At 44.3% G+C, this 20,629-nt stretch overlaps 1 protein-coding gene across 1 annotated transcript in view; it reads left to right on the top strand.

Moving 5' to 3' along the window:
* The first annotated feature begins 3,131 nt into the window (after positions 1-3,131).
* Positions 3,132-20,629, top strand: part of ahr1b (aryl hydrocarbon receptor 1b) — a 29,621-nt gene continuing 12,123 nt past the window's right edge. The window contains exons 1-3 of the mRNA XM_079733826.1: positions 3,132-3,237; positions 5,141-5,328; positions 18,933-19,048. Of these exons, the coding sequence (XP_079589952.1) occupies positions 3,197-3,237; positions 5,141-5,328; positions 18,933-19,048 (345 nt within the window). The 5' untranslated portion in view covers positions 3,132-3,196. The remainder of the gene's footprint in view (positions 3,238-5,140; positions 5,329-18,932; positions 19,049-20,629) is intronic.

Here is a 20,629-nt window from a genome sequence, read left to right as displayed (position 1 = left end):
TCTTCAAAGTCCATCACGCAAAGTCTTTGAGAGATTTTACAGAGCATGCTGGCAAGATATCACTATTAAAAGACTTAAAATGTGTCTTAGTATTATTAGTATTATCAATTGAAAAATACCTTTTGTTATTGAAAAAGTTTCAAGGTCAGGGTTAAACTGTCTTGTGACTCAGTTTGTGATGGTTCACATTTTCTGAAGCTACCAGTTATTAACTATTTTACTTTTCTTATGAAATAACATTATGTGCTTATATAATGCTTTTTCCAAACCAAACTAGGACGGAAGCCAGAGTTTAAATTATCCCTTACAAAAGCCACAAGTCCTAGACATGGATCTTTTTCTCTCTTTTTCTTTTTTCTTTACTTGATTATTTCCAAAGTAAGCCTCTCTTTTAGGTGGGGGCAGGGGGGCTGGGAAGTGCTTGCGTGCGACCATTATATTATAGACCACTGTTGTGAGATTGACTTTATGTTCCGCTGTAGTTTTTTCCACGTTAAGGCAATGCAAACATCTAATAGAAATAGAGGACGATGACATTGTGAGAGGTCAAGCAGCACTATCAACACATCAAGCTGTCAAAGTTGAGGTGTGAAAGCAGAGGACAGTTCATGGGATGGACATGCACTTGCTGTCACGTGTGTGTGTGTGTGTGTGTGTGTGTGCATGTGTGTCTGCGTGTGTGAATGTGTGTTTGCGTCCATGCATGCACTTGCTTGGGAATGTAGGTGTGTGTGAGGGCATGCACGTGTGTGTCTTGTTATGTTTGTGTGTGCTTGCATTGTGTGAGTGTGTGATTGTGTTTTGGTTGTGTGTGTTTTACCATGGAGACCGGCGACGAAGATGGAGTGGCTTTTCTCTCCTCTCCCGGTGCCAGCGATGGGAGCATGAAAAATGCATTGGCAGCAGTGACATTGTGGAAGTCCCACGGGAGTCCCTGTGTCCAAACAAACACAGAACCTCTTTTACCACCCCACACTCCACCCTACACAAACCCACACACACAGTACGACAACACCCCTCTCCAGCCCCACATCCACTTCCTATCCCCTCGACACACACACACACACACACACACACACACACACACACAGATGCCTCTGTGACCCAGCCCAGTCCCTCTGTCCATCCACCTGGCGTCCAGGAGGAAGTACAAGCAGCCCTTCCTGTTAGTGGAGGACTGGCGTGCACTGTGTATATATGTATACAGCGGCCTCGCTATTGGCCCTGTGTGTGTGCAAAGGTATTTTCATAAGGGCCCATGCAAACAGGTTTGGAGTGCTCAGACTCAGGTTGACGTAAAATCACGTCTTATTCTTAGAGTGATGCATTGACAGTCAGACTCCAATGACCTACATATGGTGTGGCACACATCTAAGGTATTCCACCAGACAGGGATGTCTACAGCCTCTTTCAGGCCATTACGTATTCATTTGGTTTGCGGTCTCATTAAAATGTATGCAGACTGCAAAACTGTGTTGTACTTTAAGGCTGGTGAGCCAATGTACAGTCGATGACAATACAGTTAATAATAGATACACCATAATATTGAGTTATGGAGATGTCGCATCCAGGTTAGCACCACACTCAGCAGTGTGTGTGTGTGTCTATAAGCATTTGTGTGTGTTTGTGTGTGTGTGTGTGTGTGTGTGTGTGTGTGTGTTAATGTGTGTGTAGTGGGTGAATAGGGGCTCACCGCTTGCCTCTCTAAGAGCTGTGACAACATGACCAACAGCAGCCTCAAATCAATACAAGACAGGCAGCAAAGTGGGATGCCCCTGCAGAATGTTGGCCTATATCTTTTGGTCCTGTATGTTTCAGGGGCACACAGAGAGTGTGTCTTGGTTCTCTCTTCACAGCTCGGCAACCCCCCCCCCCCCAGGGCCTCATCCAGTCACAGGACTGCTTGTAGGCCTATGCATTTCCACTGCTTTTTATCTGTTGTAAAAACAGCCGATCATAGCGACTCGGTGCCCTGTGTAGTCACTGGGTCACTGCAGGTTGAGAATGACTGAAAAGTTATGAAAAATGACTGACCTGCATTCATGAATGACGGTGTTACTTGGCAGTCATACATTTCAGCCAATTAAATGCTTTGTAATGTGCTTTAATCTGGTCAAATTAGCTAAAGATAAATATTATCAATATTTAGAGAAATATTACATCCGAGATTAAGGGAAGGTCAGTCTCTCATCACTAATATGAAGCCTCTTCATTGGCTACACAGAATGCAGAATGAACATTGGCAATATACCTCAGGTAAAATACTATTATGTCCCCTTCTGTTGAATGCCACCGCGATGTTAGAAGTGAATTCAGATGCTTACATTATTTAAAAGTCTAACCTCTGACCCACATACAGCAAGGCCACTTAGGCTCAACATAAACCCCTAGTCTATTATCTAGACGCCGATTGGTCGAAAAACCGCATGCGGGGGCGCGCAAGCATGACGCGTCGGCCTGTGTTTCCAGGAGAGTTTCTCATATGCCAACGCAGACTCCCATGTCTGAAGAGCCTGCGCGACCCCGTTCAAATCTGTGTCGGACACTGTTGTGCCCGCTAGAGGAATGCGCGTGCCCGGTGCCCGGACCTGACGCGTTCAATTGAATTGGTTAAAGCCTTCTTGAGTCTATACAAAATAAGAAAAGTGATTATATTTCTGAACGTGAACGCGTCTTTTTTCTTTCGGTGTTTTTTTTTAACGACCGGTGATGGCTGCGGTTTGTTTTGCGGGAACCGTTGAACTACGCCACAAAGTCATTGCAATGTAGAGCAACCTTTTTTCGATGGCGACACTAACTAATGCTTGATCTTCCCGGGGTTCACGTCCAGCGCTCCACTGAAGCCGCGGATATCCGGCGTCTTGTGCACAGACTCGATCTTTTTTGATAGACCAGGACCCGGCCTGCCATTAATAAGATGCTCAGCACCACTGACGTTTTGAAGTCCCTCCATGTTTATATTTTTTAAACTCAATTAGACGACGTTAAATTGTTCTCAGTCATTCATTGAGTTATATGTGCATTTTATTTTTATTTGCATTGCTGAACGTTGCAGTTTGTTAACGTTCTTTATCTGCGGGATTAGTGTAAGAACAATTCTTTGGTGGCTTTATGTAGCGCAGGGTCGCAGACGCGTCGCTTAAATCATTTTTTTCCAAGGATCATTTGGGGGCTTACATAACCAACAGCCATCACCATGTATGCCGGGCGAAAAAGGAGAAAACCGGTACAAAGAGCGTAAGTACACCTAAAAAATTAAATTAAATATTAACTACCGCCTTGGTAAAGGCCTGTCAACCCGATGTTGAACGGATAGAATAAAATAGGTAGGCCTACTCTCTCCATCCTCCCTCACCAAATGCCTTGACATCTCTCTTGACATGCAGAATTGTCAATGCAGATAGCCTGTATTAATTTGGATGGATGAATGGATTATTAGATCAAAACATATTGAAGTAAAATAACAATCCTGGATGTGGCCTATATTTGTATTGATTTACATGAAGCTGGAATCGTATCACCTCTGTCCTCTTTGACACAGAGTTAATTAGACGCACGTCCACTTGCATTGCTTACTCTGAAGCAGGGCTGAATCTGTTGTGTGAAAGTAGAGCAAAAAAGTGTGGAAAGGCGTGTTCATAATATGTTACACTGTATATAGAGTATATCGGTCGCCGTTAAAATGGTTCTGCCCACGGAGGCTTGTCTAATAACCTTCAGGATAATATTTGATATTTTATTTTAGATTACTTTCCCCTTTGTATATTTATAGGCCTACGTTCTATTATCACCCGAATATTCAATTCGATGGAGGACCTTGAGTACATGGGCCCTCTGAAGGTCCTGGGCCAGGCTGAGTGACAGCACACCCCACAGTTGTTTTAGAGCTAAGCACCAATTAATCATTCCCAAAAGTCAAACACTGTTCTCTTCTTATTTTAATTATATTTCGTGTTCGTTTTTGTCGTGCAAATGACTGGCATGTTGATTTGCAACATAGTTTGTGATATTTAAATCAATAGGCCTATGTTACAGGTTTCCAGGCCCAATATTACGAGTATTTGTTTATTTGAGGTTTGACAGGCTAATGATTCTGTTTTAATGGTGGTTTATTAAATGTTTTTCATTGAATAGATGTTGATTAAATCAGACATCAGTAGCTATAGCCATATAGGCCCTGAAGCAGCCTATAGTGGTTTAAATAGACCTGCAATCTCCTCTGAGCGAGAGCCTATAGACCTATCCATCTCAAATGGATAGCCTTGTCAAAACAGGAATAAATAACAATGTTATTCATTCAATGCATTTAGGTAAAAAATATTAGTAGGCCAATATAGGCTGGCAGACCTTTAGTATTTGTTTATAGCCTATAAAGTAATGCCAAAGACCATTGCGTCAACAAGTCGCGCTGAGAGAGGACATCTTCTTTTTTTTTTATCACATGGGTGAATGGATATAGCACAATATGAAATAAGTGCACGGCTCATTTCTCATTTAAATTAGGCACGATGAAGCCTTACACGGACTAAAAAATGGTTTCTTATAAAGCAGTTTGAACGAATGCTATTTTACCCCTTTTAAAATGTTTAATACATCTGCAGGTGTTCATTTATAAAAACCTTGGCTGATGGGCTCCTTATTTTTATTAATTGTTACCTATTGTTGTTTTGTATGACACATGGTAATAGGCTATATCACTTTTCTATATTTTCTTCCAGATAAAATATATACCAGGCTTTATTGTTTTAGATGTGTGAACTAAATCAAAATGACACGTCATTTAACAGAAAATGTGATTTGTTTATGTGATTTTTTTTTTTACTGGAGGGATAGATAGATCGACTGAACTAACTGACATATATATATTTTTCATATTAATTTATTTCTTTGCCCAAGTGTACATTTATTTTAGATAGGGCATGTGGCAAAATATTGTCTAGGATTTTGCATAGCATTATAACATAAACATAATATTTAATGTCACTGCTCTTCATGGCTACATCACAAGAAAAATATATCAGTTGGAAGATGTTATTTAGCTGCAATTATCATCCAGCTGTACTAGGAATTCGATATCTCATCATCTAGTCAACTAATCATACTTAACCATCATCTGTTTTATGGTGCTTCTATTTTCCAGCGTTAAGCAAGTTTCAAATGAGGGATCCAAGTCAAACCCCTCCAAACGGCACCGAGACCGTCTGAACGGGGAGCTGGAGAGGCTGGCCAGCCTGCTGCCGTTCCCTGAGGAGGTGACCACCAGCCTGGACAAACTCTCCATCCTCCGTCTGAGCGTCAGTTACCTCCGGGCCAAGAACTTCTTCTCAGGTACACTTAGCTGAAGGACCCAGACCCTTACCTTTCCTATGCAACACTGTTTACACAGCATCATCTGTGCACATTTATAAAAACAGAGATTTAATTAAGATGGAATTTTAATTGTAATTATATTTTACCTGTTCTGTTATATTGTTATATTAGAAAAATATATATTACTTTTATGCTGTTACTGTATCTTTTTGTTTTTGACAAATATAACTTGGATAACTGGAACTTGAACTATAATTTTTTTTTTTTAAACAGCAACAACTCCTTATTCGATAAACTTTGCCATTCAACAACAGTAACGACTTCCTATTGCACAACCATAGCCATTCAAGAAAACTTCTTATTCGATAAACTATATGTATTGGAGAACAGAAACAACATCCTATTGGATGAACTTAGCTATTCAAACAGCAACACGTTTAGTGTATACATTTAGCCATTAAAGAATTATCAAGTTGTTCTAAACAAGAACAACTTTATATAAGTACAATTATTTTCGACAATATTATAATATAATACTGTGCCAATGCAGTGTGTGTAAAGAGATGACAGTAAAATTGGTTCCATTATCAGCAGAAAAGTGGGAGGAAACATATCCATTATTCCTCATGAGGAGTTTTTCATGTGATGAATATCGAGTGAGTGAGCAAATCAATGGATTTGAATGTGGTCTAATGGAGTCTACCTTCAGGCCATTCTTCCAGAGAAATGCAGGTTTTGTGTTTGAATGCTCAGTATGGGAGTCCTTGGCTGCATGCTCTAGGTAAAGAACAACCCCCCCCCCCCTACCCTGGGCTGGGCTGCACTAGGGGGAGGGCAGCCAGCGTTGGCTCTGATAGACTCTGGGTTTTAAAATTAGTCTAGATATGATAAGATAAGACAATATCTAACTGTATTAATCTCGAAGGAAATTATTGTGCCACAGATGCCAAAGAAAACATAAGAATGCAAACAACGGGGTAATATATATTAAGTGTTGGTGTAATGCTTACACCAGTGCCTCGTAGAATTACAATAAAGTAAGGTACAATTTGTAATATTAGTCAACAAAAATGGCCACGGTTCTTTCAACCGTTAGGAGTGTGTCAAAACACTGGCGCTCCTTGATGGCCCTGTATGTGTGATGTGTTTTTAGACGCTTTCACAACGCATCTTATCAGCTCCAGGGCTGAGGGAGAGCAAGAGAGATGGAGGGAGACAGAGGGAGGGAGAAGGAGGAGGTGAAGAAGAGAGGGAGAGAGAGAGAGGGAGAAAGACAGAGGGAGGGAGAAGGAGGAGGTGAAGAAGAGAGGGAGAGAGAGAGTGGGAGAGAGACAGAGGGAGGGAGAAGGAGGAGGTGAAGAAGAGAGGGAGGGAGGGAGGGAGAAGGAGGAGGTGAAGAAGAGAGGGAGAGAGAGAGGGAGGGAGGGAGAAGGAGGAGGTGAAGAAGAGAGGGAGAGAGAGAGAGGGAGAGAGGGAGGGAGGGAGGGAGGGAGAAGGTGAAGAAGAGAGGGAGAGAGAGAGAGTAATAGAGTAAGAGAGAGTGAGAGGGGGGGGGGGGAGGGAGAGGGAGAGGAGGAAGCCAGACCAGCTTCAAACTATGTCATTCTTAGGGAAAGGCTCTTAATATTTCATCGCAGCCCTGTGTGTGTGTGTGTGTGTGTGTGTGTGTCTAGCTGTCTAGCTGTCTAGCTGTCTGTCTGTCTGTCTGTATCAGTGTGTGTTCGCCACTGCAATGCCTTTTGTTTGGCAATAAAGGAGAAAGTGTGTTGGCTGTGTCCATTCAAAGAGGGCAGTACGGGGGGACTGCATTGTGAAGACATAAGGGGGGAAATAATGGTCCTGCAGCGGACCGGCCTTTCCACCGCGTGGAGTGCAGACGTTATTTTAGGCCGGGGACGTACAAGAGAATGCTGCATTGCGGCCGTCAGATGCGCTCCCTAGCATGAATAATTAAGAGAAAACCCCAGTGTTTAAAGAATTGATGCAATGGAGGGAGAGAAATGTTTGTTTAAGACGACGAGAGGCTTTCTGAAATGAAATGTGAAATGTTTGGGCTGAGACCGACAGGATACAGCTCCTGTGATAGCGGTGTGCTTAAGGGGAGAGGTAGCGGATGCATGTCTTTTTAATGTGTTGTCTCCACCCTGAACGTTTTGGTTTGTTTGTGTGTTTAACTGCCAGAGGTAGGTTCGAGAATGTGTCTGTTTGAGGACTAGCCACGTTACTCATTCTCCAAAGATTAAAAAGCAAGATTGCCGTGACTGTATCGTATCGATAAACTCTGGTATCCGTCATTCAGTTAACCTCAGATTTTTGTCTGCAATGTCTATGTGAAGACATTGTATGAGATGCACATTCAAGACTTCCATGTTCCCGAGCATATTGAATGATCTAATGGCGCATTGACGTGCCACACTGAATTATTGAACGCGGATCGTAGCATTAATAGGTCAAAGTGTAGCCTATAGACGGTGGCCCGTAGCCTTTTACCTAACTGCATTAACCTACTTACTGGACTGTCCCTAAGTAATTAACGAGCTAAGGGGCCTTTGCGTTAAGGAGGACGGCGCTCTGGGTTATTGCCCAGTACATCCCTGAAAGCACAGTGCCTATGGCTGGATTTGCTGCCGCTCATGATTTGTTGTATGTAAACAGTGATAGAAAAGTCCATGTCAGCCTAGGATTAGAATCACCCTACTGGGTAGCTGCATCGAGCGCTCGGTGGCTTTGCTGCGGTGGGGGGGGGGGGGGTTGGTGGGGACGTTTCTGTTGCCTTCACCGATTGGCTAGAGATTGCACGGCTCGTCCTGATTGGTCAGCGTTGTGTATCGGCTCTTTCTCTTGGCCAATCTGTTGGTTATAACCAGGGTGCGATTTGCCGGTGGGGATGGTGGGGATTATCCCCCCCTCTGGTTTACACGTCCTACCCTCTGCTGAATTATTTTTATCCTCGGTGGGCATAAAAATTATCCCCCCCACCCAAAGTATTTTCACCATTACATCGTAATAATTAACAACCAAAATACACAGGGTCCGTCTTCATTTTGAAACATTTTAAAATGTTTCTCAAAATTATCCCCCCCTCTGGTTTTTTCACAAATCGCACCCTGGTTATAACCCAGTTATGATATGTGTGCCATTATTGAATGATATTATTACATATTGCGTATCTTTGTATGTGTCATTGTACTGCAAGCTTGTGTTTTGGACATCTAAGTAATTAATCATGTGTGAGTGGAACAAAGCCTTAGCAGAGATACGTTAATCTGTCTGAAAGTATTATGCAGTCCAGCTGCCATCTTTATCTCTGTCCCATTGACCCTGGCCGCTACACAATAATAACCCCTCTCAAATCTGAGCTTTGGAGAGGCTTGGGAGTGCCTTCCTCCAGTGGAGAACTGTGATCGCATCTTTCTCAGTCAGCACTCTGCAAACACTTACCCAGGGCCATTCCTTGACCTTACGTCCATAGTATGAAATGCAATAACAGTTTTCTGTCCATCAAAGAATATCAAAGAAATTATTGTAGAGTTTCTAAGTTTACCATTGTAAGCAGAACAACAACCAATCAAAACAAATACCATCAAATGCAGCTATTACGCAGCCTCAAACCTGTTTCCAATGATCCAATATGGATGAAGTCTCTCTTTCCCCCCCACGTCAATGTGAGTATGTCTTCGATCTGCATTTTTATTGTTGTTTTGGTTGCTTGGGACACTAATGAAAGTCCCAAGAGCTTGGATGGCAGCTCTGTTTTGTATCTGTTTGCCACATTCATGTGTCACCGGCTCCATGTACACTCTCTCTTTCACCCGGTTGTTGCCTGAAAGTGTAACTCCACTTACAAGGCAGGGGGTGAGGTCTTTTGTAAAGGCTTGTGAGCAGAACAAATACACACACAATGGCGGCTCCTCCCCCCCCCCCCCCCCCCCCCCCCAAGTGGCTTGTTGTCCTGGGATAATCCACTGCGGAGAACAGAGGATGCGGTCTGTTAGCGAATTGTAGTCGTATCCCACTCTCTGTGGAGCCCCCTTTGTAACACGTGGACCTCACTGGGGGCCCCCTGATGTTCTTTTAAGTGCAAAGTGCTGCAAGTCCAAGGTTGTTCTGCCCCTCGTTCAGCACAGGCAAGGTCAAAGTCAAATAAACAAACCGGAAACGTATCATTAAGGAACAATTGTAAACAATGGAGTGGTTGGACTTCCAGTAAGCCATAAATCAACGCCTACATATCCCCCTCCCACAGAGCTACTCCTAAAACCTCAAACCCAATATTTACCTTACTAACTCTCAAATGGTCTAAATATGCAAACCCCGTGTTTCCAGATTTATAAATACCACCAAATGAACCGTCAGAATCGAGGTTGACTGGTTGTGTGTTGATTGAGTCTGAGGAGGGTTTCCGAGCGGCGGGCTCCATCCTACCCCAGTGCCCCCCTCTGCAGAGAGACACGATCCCAGGCGACAGAACTAAGCCATTAAGAATGCTCCGGGCAGTGTTGGAAGGGCTACCATTACCCCAGAAACAAGCGTCTTTATTGTCCTCATTTTCCTATGTGCCATTCTCCATGCACTCCCCTGGGTTACAGCGAGCAGCACCCAAGGTGGGGTCAGACCGAAGTTAAGGAAATACAATCATTAAAGCAATGGGATAACAAAATAAATATAAGGCAATACTACATACTTTTCTGAAATTGGCTATTCTGTGTAATGATTAACTTTACTTTTGTTATTTATATTTCAATGCTCATACTTTGTACTTTTACTTTGGGTACATTTTCATGACTTTTACATTACTTATTTTAAGATCGGCGTACTTCATCCACTACTGCTTATACCTTGGTTAACCTCAAGACGCCTTTCTCCTCAGCTTTGATTTCTCCCTTCTGATGGTGTCGCTATAGTGGAACCATGAATCAGAACCCCTTTCCTTGGTTGAACTGTGTTCCTTGTTTGCTGGGAGCATTGAACAGTGATAGAGGTGGTTCACGGAGCACAGTGTAAACCTGTAAATGAAACTGAGCAGGATCAGGTACAACCTCTGGTTAATAATCCAGCGATCATCTCATCGTGTAATTGTTCATGTTGCATCGTTGTTGATGCCTTTTGCAATACCGTGTATGGTAAATACCGACACAGATTAGGAGGAATAATCTCTCTATGGATTTCAAAAGGATTCATCTTCTGAGCGTTTCCTGTTAAGTATGTCGGCCGGCGACTAGCAAGGATGTTAGAACTGAGGCAGAGTTGGAAAGAGTGGAAAAAGTGACCAGGAGATTTTGAAGGTCATCGTTACAGTCAGCATTTGCTGTTTTTTGTTGTTTCACTCGCATGACTCCGAGCAGTGATCTAAAAATGACTTGATAGAATGATCACCATGATAATCATTTCCTATGTGGGGACTTTTAAAAACCTGGTCACACATAAACTTAGTGTAGTTAACTATGTAGTTATGACATATTTTGCTTATTCAACATCACTTCTAAGTGGCTTTGAATAAATGTATGTCTGCTAAATGAATGCATGTTAATATAATATCATGGAGTAGCAGCACTTGAACCAACATTCAGTGTTGTGTTGTTTATTGTATGGCCATAAAGCTCCACTGGATGGTAGTTTTCCTAAAAAAACTATCATAGTTTTCCTAAGGTGATCCATTATTATATTGCCATTGTAAAAGTCTTCCATCACTAGATGGAGGGCAAACAGGGCTACACGCTATGCAACTCTCTTCAGATCAAGCTAGGCAAATCAAAAATGGATTATGTAAAGTGCTATACCCCTAATAGCATGTCGGATATGATATTGTTATGCTCTTTAAACTTGACAATGAACCGTTAAAGGACACTTTAAGATAGCTCTTCTCAAGGTTTGTTTAAGCCTATAAAAGTGACAAATGTGAATACTATTTTTCTTGAAACTGAATCCGATCCTTCTGTTTAATGACTTATTCCTTCTCGAAGGACACGGCTAAAGGCCAGTGATATTTCCAGCAGCTGGAAAACTCTCGCCTGCCATAGCGATAGCATAGTGGGCTTTACGTCGGAGGCTATGGAGAGACGTCATTGGCTGGCTCTACTTCCCCCTATCGCGCTCTCTTTCTGGCCGTACTATGTTGTGTTCACCGGGATGCTGATTTTGTTACATAAGCTGCGTGGCTGGTCGTGGATAGTCTTGTGACATGTCATGGTTCTGTTCTGGTCGGGGGCGTTGTCGCTGATCTGGGGGAGCCAACCCTTCCCCCTCCCCCTCCTCTCCCTGTATTGTTGCTTGTTAGCACACAGATGAGTGGGTGGAGCTTGTGTGCGCTAAGTGATCGGTAGTGGGTCATCCCTTCACTAATTCCCCCCCCCCTCTCTGTCTCTCTCTCTCTCTCTCTCTCTCCCACCCCTATTGAGCACGGGTTCCTAAGCTGGAACACTCACTGGGTGCTGGGTGTGGAATGCGGGCTACTGGTTGAGCGGGGTAGGTGTAATCGGGAATGACCCCTCCCTGCTCCTGCCCAAATCACTTCTCCCCGGCACCCCCCACTTCTCTGAGTAGCGGATCATCAGCAAATGTGCCAACATGTGATTTCGAAAAGCTTGGGAGACTGCATAGCCGCATAGGATGCCTGCTATTGCACTGCATTACTGGCCTGGTTTGTGTGTGTGTTCTTATTCGGGTTGTGTGGCCATTTTTGTGTGTGTGTGTTGTTGTTCGGGCCGTGTGTGTGTGTGTGTGTGTGTGTGTGTGTGTGTCTGTGTGTTTCTGTATGTATGGGTGTCGGAGTGGGGGTGTGCAGTGCTGTAGCAGTGTGCGTGCAGCCATGTGTATGTCAGCGGATGCGGGGTGTGTGTGTGCATCGCGTGTTCATTTGCTGCAGTGTGTGTCGGCAGGCAGGCAGGCAGGTTGAAGCGTTCTATATTTACCCCTTGAGTCAGAGAGAAAGCCGTTCACTCACACACGGATAGAATAATTCACAAACAGATATGATCACACACACACGTGAGCACACCACCGCAGCTAATGCACAGAGACGCGCGCCTTCTCCCACGCCTTCTCCAGCACCTGCTGCAGTCTCCTGTATGCTCTCTCTCCCTTTTTCTCTCTCTCTCTCTCTCTCTCTTCCTATTGCTCTCGCTCTCTCGCTTTATTTATCTCCCTCTAGTCTAGTGTATAGACAATGGTTTCAGCTTCCTGCAGGGGGGGAATGAGTCGTGGCATGGATCCAAAGTAAACCTTAGCAGTCGCCCCTATCATCCTCCGCTATGCTAGCAACAGGTCATTTGGGTGTGGCCAACAGAACCAGAGTATCCGGGGGGGCAGAGGGGGGGACTTTCAAAACTTGGAAGAGAGGGGGGAGAGTGGTCAGGGTGGGGGGGAAAGGGTTGTGTGTGGGGGAGGTTGCACTTTCACAATAGGCCCCTACATCCCCCAGTGGACTTAATATGTTTTGTTAGTGCCGTCCAAATATAGCACGGCTTCACGGTGGAGATTTGTGCGGTTGTTATTCCGCATGACGTGACAGCAGAGATGTTCAATATGTGGGGTAAACAAAGCAGACGGCCGCAGCTCGCTCTGCACCGCGGGAGACCCCACATCACATGCAATCACTGTTTCAGCAAGGAGGCGGGGCCTGGTTTGAAGGTATTATTAATACTTGGTCATACATTTTTAAAATAATCATATTTTCCTCATTCAAATCAAATAAATCTCACTCTGGCCTAAAGAATTCGAAATTCTTCATAGATATTTTGGTTTTTCATTTCTTCTTATTATTTTATAGTATTAGTCATAGCAATAGTTAAAATATATTTTGTTATAATTGTTACAATATTATCATTTTATTTTAATATTCATATTAACTATAACATATTACTATTCATAATGATGCTTATTATTTTAATTGTAATTATAATCATGATAATATATTTTATATGCTGCTATAGTAATAGTAGTAGTAGTAGTAATAATATATAATTTCTAACAATTCAAATGTATATAATGATAATGAAAAATTGCAATTTTAAAATATATATATATATATATAGATAGATATTTAAGTGAAGTTTCTCAAAAAAAAATGCTCTAATAGGTCCTTGACCAGTTCATGTAACATTTGGCCTCATTCTCTCTGTATTTCTCTAGCCTCTATTCAAAGGCAAGGTCACCCCACACTAAATAGCATGGTGGGGAAAATAAAAACTGCTAAAATGGTTTTGGATTTAATTTGGCTGAAAGCAATGCCCCATGAAGATACAGATCCCACCCCTCCACCTCTTTCACACAAACACAGCACACATACACACACAAAAACATGTACACACACAGGCACACACACACACTCACACACACATATACACAAACCCACACATATACACACAAACACAGTTACACCTACACACACAACCACACGTTGTATATGAGCCTCTAAAACTCACAGAATTAGTGCTAATTAGGGATAGTGCGTGTGTGTGGTTTTGTTGGGGAATGTGTGTCTGTGTGTGTATGTGTGCATACGTGCGATTAGGTTGCACGTTTGTGGGAGCAGAATCCACCTAGTAGCTACTTCTGTATTCTGAGTAAATCAAAAAAAATGAACAACTAATTGGCCAGACCCGCCCTGTCCCATGATGACCCGCGCCATGGGGAAAATACAATTCCCAGTAAGTCCCAAGTCCACTCCGACGCAGACAGATAAGTTGTTAGGAAAATAAAAGTCCCACAAGCAGGTTGGGCTGAACAGCCCTTTTGCGAATGTCTAACCTTCTGGGTCATTGCTTGTTTGTCAGATTGACTCAGTCTAATTAGTGAGAGCCTAGTAGAGACGGTGGAAGGAATTTTTTCAACACCACAACGGTTATCAGAGAACCGCCCACATTCTGCTGCAGGAACATAAAGCTCTCTTAAAAGCTCTGCATCCCTGTTTGAGGTTATGGCATTTCTGAATCACATTCACTGGAGCTTCTGACACATAATCTATGCTTCATATTTCCCCGATGAAAGATTACACAATGAATAAAATGACATTTTATGAAGAATTTTAAGAACCCAGCATGCTGAACTGTTATATATCTACAACCTGTCCTTGGCCTCCTTTGCAGTCATGAGGTTAATGCATTAACTCAGGAAAGCAAGGTTACAATGAAACAAAAAAACTATGCATGCATTGTGTACGATCAGCAAATATTTCTCATTATTTCTTTATTGAGAAATGCCTGTTTTTCAGAAGATATGACAAGATGTTGATTATTTCTAAGCATTACTAATAGGCAAAGTACAGAACTGCTTTCCTAATTCAAATCATTTATGTACAGCTTTTACACCTGTCCAAGCCCTGCAGTGTGGAGATAAAAAATATATCCAATCTTTTAAACGATCCGTGTGATAGTTCGGTACGATAGGAGCCCTGCGGAGCCGGCTCCACCCACCTACTACAACGGGCCCGTGGAGTGGAGACGTTTGGATTCCATGTGACGTTTGGATTCCATGTGTGTTCGTCACAGCCTTTGTTTGTGGGCTTCTCTTGATTGCCGAGACAAGCATATTTGGGGAAAGCCAAGCTGTTAGATTGAGCACGCCTGAGAGAGCCTTGAGGGAGTCGGCCGGGGTTCTGTTATGCCACGTGTACTCCGTGGCGGTAGGGATGTAAATTTTTCATTATGTTCACTGCTGCCTACTGGAGCCTGACATAAAGATCTGCTATTTACCCCCGCCCTCTGGCAATGCACCGGGTTATGTTTTCCTTTTTTTTCATCTGTGTTGGCCCACTTTTATTTATGGATGGCTTGTGCTACTTTAGCCCCACTACTTAGCTGCCACACATCAGACTTTTTTTTTTTTGGTGTAATTCCCAAAACACTGAGGAGAGGCGAGGCCGAGTGGCAGAGCGATGAAGACGATGGGCAGGGTGGATGTGAAGACAACTCCCCTCGCAGAGCCTTTCTCCTCCAGTCAACGGCGCTTCACAGTGAAACCATCGTCGCAGATCACCGCAGATCACTGATTGTCTAATTGAAAAAGTCAAAGAAACTGCTTTTTCCTCTCTCGCTGTGCACCTCTCTGTGTCGCTTCATTTGTATTTCTTTAGGGTTGGGAAAACATAGTCAGGCACCCCGATGTCATTTTAGCATCTCTTTTACCGAACGTTATTTATCGTGGCTTCAGGATTGTGTGTTTGTAAGGATTGCAGCGCAACACTTAACAATGACACATCCACAATGGCGTCGATAACAACACAGCTTAGCCAAGCAGCTGGCAAGGTAGCAACCAGCTCTCAGGATCACTGTGCTGAGTCGCCCTCATGACATCTCATTGCCATAATGCAGTCACGCTATGGATGTCAGCCGACCATGAAGGGGGACTGGCTGACTAGGCTCTGCATATTAAAGATGTGAAAACCTGGGCAATAATAAAGCTGCTTTAGGTTTGATTATTCATAAAGCATAAATGAAGAAAACCGACCAGCGAGGCAAAAATACTGTGGGCTGAGATGTTACAAAGTGTCCCACTCATCACGGCTGATGCACTGGGATCTCTGTGAAATGTATCTGGAGATCAATCCCATTTAACAAGCCGTATAGGCATATAACAATAAGAAACACCATTATAAATAATAAGGAAGACCATTGTCATTGACTGTTGTCAATCAGCAGGGTGTTTTGAAGCTATGGAGAGATAGAGGAGGAGGGCCTAACAGCATCAAGGTGTCCCCATGAGAACAAGGTCAGGGGTGTTCCCGACCAAAAGCCTTGTCCCGTGTGAGGCGGGCCAAGCCAGGTCAAGCTCCCACACAAAGCCCACATCTTCTCCAGCGCAAGAGTCCAATGTCACTCATCACACTCTTAGCCAACCCTCCCCCTGCCTCTCTCCCTCTTCCCGGCTTGTTAACCTCCCTCACGGACAACAAACGCCTCCACAAAGAAGTTAGTCATCCAATCATGTCAAGACATCACCCCTGGGGTCAAGGGTCACCACGGGTCAGGGCCCCGCGTTGCCCGACTAGGTCAGAGATTAATGCGGCCCACCGATGGTCCCTTTCTCATGACATCATGAGAGACCCCCCTCATTACCCTTCCCATTGTCACCGAATCGCTTCTAACGCCAGCGACGCGACGTAGCTGAACGTAGCAGGTTGAACGACCCACGGCTGCCTTAGTTAGCAATCTGCTCTCAGAGGAGACATAATGACATTAAGTCAGTACGTGCGGAGACCCAGGCAAGCGTTCAGTCGGCCGCGGCTGTCTGAGGGTGGAGCCCTTCAGGTTGATTACGCACGGGCGACTCGGCCTGTTGCGGTCCTAGAGTCCCGGCGTTTTGCGCTGTAGAAGGGCCGGTGTTGCGATGGGGAGGTTGTTCAGACAGTAGGAGGCTCAAGTCAGCTGTTTAGCCATCTAGTGGTCGGGGGCCATATGCCACACACGCTTTTGTCTTATCCTGATGCGTATTCAAATATTTGTTGGTCCGTGTGTAGGAACAGTTTCCCTCCCTCTTTGCACACCCCACCACACTCTCTCTCCCCCTTCTCCCTCATGTAAACTGGCTCGTTTACAATAAGCACAATCGCGATGGAGCCTTTTGAACAATTCCAACAATGAGATTGTAGGAAATGGAGAATCTCATCCTGGGTATGGATGACAGCCGCCGGAGCCGCTGACCAATGATGATGTCAGAAACAAGGAAAATGGGCGGGGCTTAGGAGTGCAGCGGATGGGCTAGCCTGATGGGTGAGCCGCTCTCCGCTAACTGTTAGCGGAGAGCGGGTTGAGAAACTCTGTCAGGGAGGGATTATGGAGGGGGGAGGGAGATTGTGGAAGAAATACAGGGGGGGGGGGGGGGGGGGGTTGAGCTGATAGGGGGGAGGGGTAAGGGGGCGGTTGGGTTGGAGGGCGAGCAAGCGGCATAAGTGCAAATATAGTGACGCCTGAGGGAGTTGTCTCTTCGTCTCACTGTAAAGTGGTGGAAGTGTTTCTTTTGAATAAATAGAGAGAGAGAGAGAGAGAGAGAGAGAGAGAGAGAGAGAGAGAGGAGAGAGAGAGAGAGAGAGAGAGAGAGAGAGAGAGAGAGAGAGAGAGAGAGAGAGAGAGAGAGAGAGAGAGAGAGAGAGAGAGAGAGAGAGAGCCTTGACCGCTGCACTATTCCCCCATGTCTGTCAACCACGCCGGCGCAAAAGACTGAACAAGAACAAATACAATAGAATGAAAAAGGGATTAGAGGTGAAATTTGACGAATAAAAGAAATCTGTCACAACAAAAAAAATTATGACGATGACGAGAAAATAATTGACCGCATAATGAAACACATGAAATGGATTGAAAGTATGGAATATGTTAAAGATGTGAAAATATGGAATTAATTTAAGCATGATTGGATCTTTATTCTTTGAATACATGCATGCTACTTGAATAATAATTGACTTGTAGAATTGTAATATCATTGTAATAGGAAGTGTAATTTTTTTAAGAAAGTTGCATAAAATATGTATCTTAGAATCAATTGTCATATATCACTCCATATTGCTACAGGTGAAACCCTTAATTTATCTGTAACATTTTTTTGCAGCCCTAGAAAAAACCTATCCTAACTATAATGATTTAAAAAGAAAAAGGCTGTGATGTATGCATAACCCCAATGACCCAGTTCTAAGCAAATTGTCCACACTAATCTCATGGAAGACTCACAACAAAGCCTTTCACTTTGGTTTGTTTGTTTGTTTATTTGTGTGTTTAGTCTGTGTGTGTGTGTGTGTGTGTGTGTGTGTGTGTGTGTGTGTGTGTGTGTGTGTGTGTCTTTTGGCTGTCAATCTGTGATCTGAGAGCACGCCAACGTTGTGCGCTTCTAGTGGGCTACTGGGCTACTCAACCTGCTGCTACTGGGTGAGCAGCAGGTTGGACGCCGACTGAAAAGCTCTGGAACTGGGAGGTGATCGAATATAAAAAGGGGGAGAGGGCGTTGGATGCATGATTCATGAGTTTGGGGCCAGCGTGTTTGGTGTTCCAAACATAAGGGCTTATGACTTTCACAGCAGTGCTTTGCAAACATTATTACAGGACTAAATCTGGTCCCCAACTCCCTCCCCCCTCGTCTCCCTCCTTCACCCACCCCACTACCTCTCGTCCGACCCCCCCCCTCTCTCTCCATGCTCTCTCTCTCTCTCTATTCATTTTCTCTCTACCCCCTACCTCGTCCAACTCCGCCCCTTTCATACTCCCTGCCCCTCTCTCTCTTTCCCTATTTCCCTACCCGCTCTCTTTCTCTCTTCCCCCCTCTTTCCACTCTCTCCTCTCCCCTCTCTCTCTCGCCCACCACTTTCTCCCCTCTCTCCCTTTCTCGCTCCCCCCTCTCTCTTCTACCCCATTTTCCCCTCTCTCTCTCTCTCTCTCTCTCCCTTTCTCCCTCCCTCCTCCCCTCTTTTCTCTCCCCCTCCTTCCCTCCTCCCCTCTCCCCTCTCTCTCTCCTGTCTCTATGCACCCCTCTCTTCTCCCTCTGCAACCCCCTCTCTCTACTCTTTCTCTCCCATCTCCCACTCCCACTCTCTCGCTTCTCTCCCTCCCCTTTCCCCTTCCCCTCTCCCTCCCCTCTCTCTCCTCTCCCACCCCTCCTCTCTACCTCTCTCTCTCTCTCCCTCTCTCTCTCTGCAGTGGCCCTGAAGACCAGCAAATGCAACAGTGTCGTCCCCAGTGGCCCTAGCAGCGACAGCAACGTGGCGGGAGGGCTGTCGGACGCATGGCTGCCAGAAGGAGAACTGTTGCTGCAGGTCAGTATCAGAGTACACACACACACCCTGCAAGTCTGGTTCCCACACAATCGGAATCCTAATTTATTTAAAGGGGCTGTAGGTAATAATTAAGAACTATAATTGGAGTCTAATTAGGAATAAATTACATAGCCCTCAGCTATTAGTGACTAAACTTCTCTCTGTGAATATCTTTTCTGGTTGTACTGCACCTGCCTCTGTCCAGCCCCTTTGGCCCTGCACCGAAAACCGCTCACACCTGTTAACATCTGTTTTTTGTCTTGCGTTGGAAAGGTTACATCGAGCATTCATTCCGGGAAAAAATCCATCTCCAGTAGTTATTGGTATTTATCGTTTCCAGCTACGGTATGCCATGATGGAAACTTGGATAAATGTTCCAGATATTGGCGTGTAAATAGGGAACAACTCAAAAGCATGGCCTCTCTTCCCTTATTGGTTCAGGGGAACCATCTAGTCTGTCAATCAAAGGTGCGTGAATGCAACACTTTTCACTGGACCATTTATGTAGTTGTTTACTTTCAAAATGCTGCTCTCATCTGCTCTCTCTCTTAATACCTCACAAATTTTAACTACAGCGGCTTTAATAAAGCGTGTTTCCTTCGAGCAATCTCAACTTGTCGTACAGGACTAAAACAGAACATGCAAGTAGAACTACAAAAACATTAACTAATTCTAACCCAATCTTTGCACAACATTCAGGTCACAATTAACTCCAAAACAATTCCAAACTATTTAGAATTGTATTAATTTAGTTATTTTGTATTATTACTGTTGTTTTGGTAAAATGTCAAAGGCTGTGAGGGAATTTATTTCAACTTGATATTTGCTTGTTGCTTGATGTTTGTTTGGCTTTTCGGAGTGCTTTGGAAACCCACTGACGCCCCTCTCTGACCTCTCACCGGCTGAAGGGTCTGCTCTGCTCCAGTGGCTCATGTGAATGGTTGAAGAGCGTTTAGAGAGGAGCGTATAGACAAACAGCTCGGACGGACTGCTGGATAAACATGCCATTAGCAATGCTCCTATTGCAGTCCTCAAAGCCAAAAGACCTCCACCACTGTGAGAAAAAGATGCTCCCACTAAATATGGATTCCAAAAAGGTCTCCCAAGAACATTTTAATGCATAAAGAAAAGTTCCACAAAATCATCCCAACAACACATTTAAAGACTTAACAGAATGACCACCAACCCTCATACAGTTGCACAACTTGAACTGTTGCATGAAGCAACCTGTGCATAGCATTACACTCCGTGTTGCCTCAACAAGAACGAAACAAACACCAGACCGACCCGGTAAAAATAAATCCAGATTCATGCATTCTTGAGCCCAACAGTAATACTGCAGCATGGGAGTGGGTGAGTGTTTGGGGGGAGGGGGGTAGCTGTGGCTGCCAAACCATTTGGGAATCTACAGAAATCATTGATTTTCCAGTCCAGTTCCTCCCTATGTGCATCACGCTGGCATTCCAGCAGGGCCCGGAAAAACGGCTGCTCCTTGCTCCGCTTCCCGGTTATTGTGATCAACCTTCGCCCGTGCATCTCCCAGCCGAGCCGCTAACGAGCTGTGAAAGCTCATTGTTGGGA

This window comes from Pollachius pollachius (assembly GCF_949987615.1).
Source record: "Pollachius pollachius genome assembly, chromosome: 3".
Lineage (NCBI taxonomy): Eukaryota > Metazoa > Chordata > Actinopteri > Gadiformes > Gadidae > Pollachius > Pollachius pollachius.
This window is presented reverse-complemented; position numbering and strand designations above follow the sequence as displayed.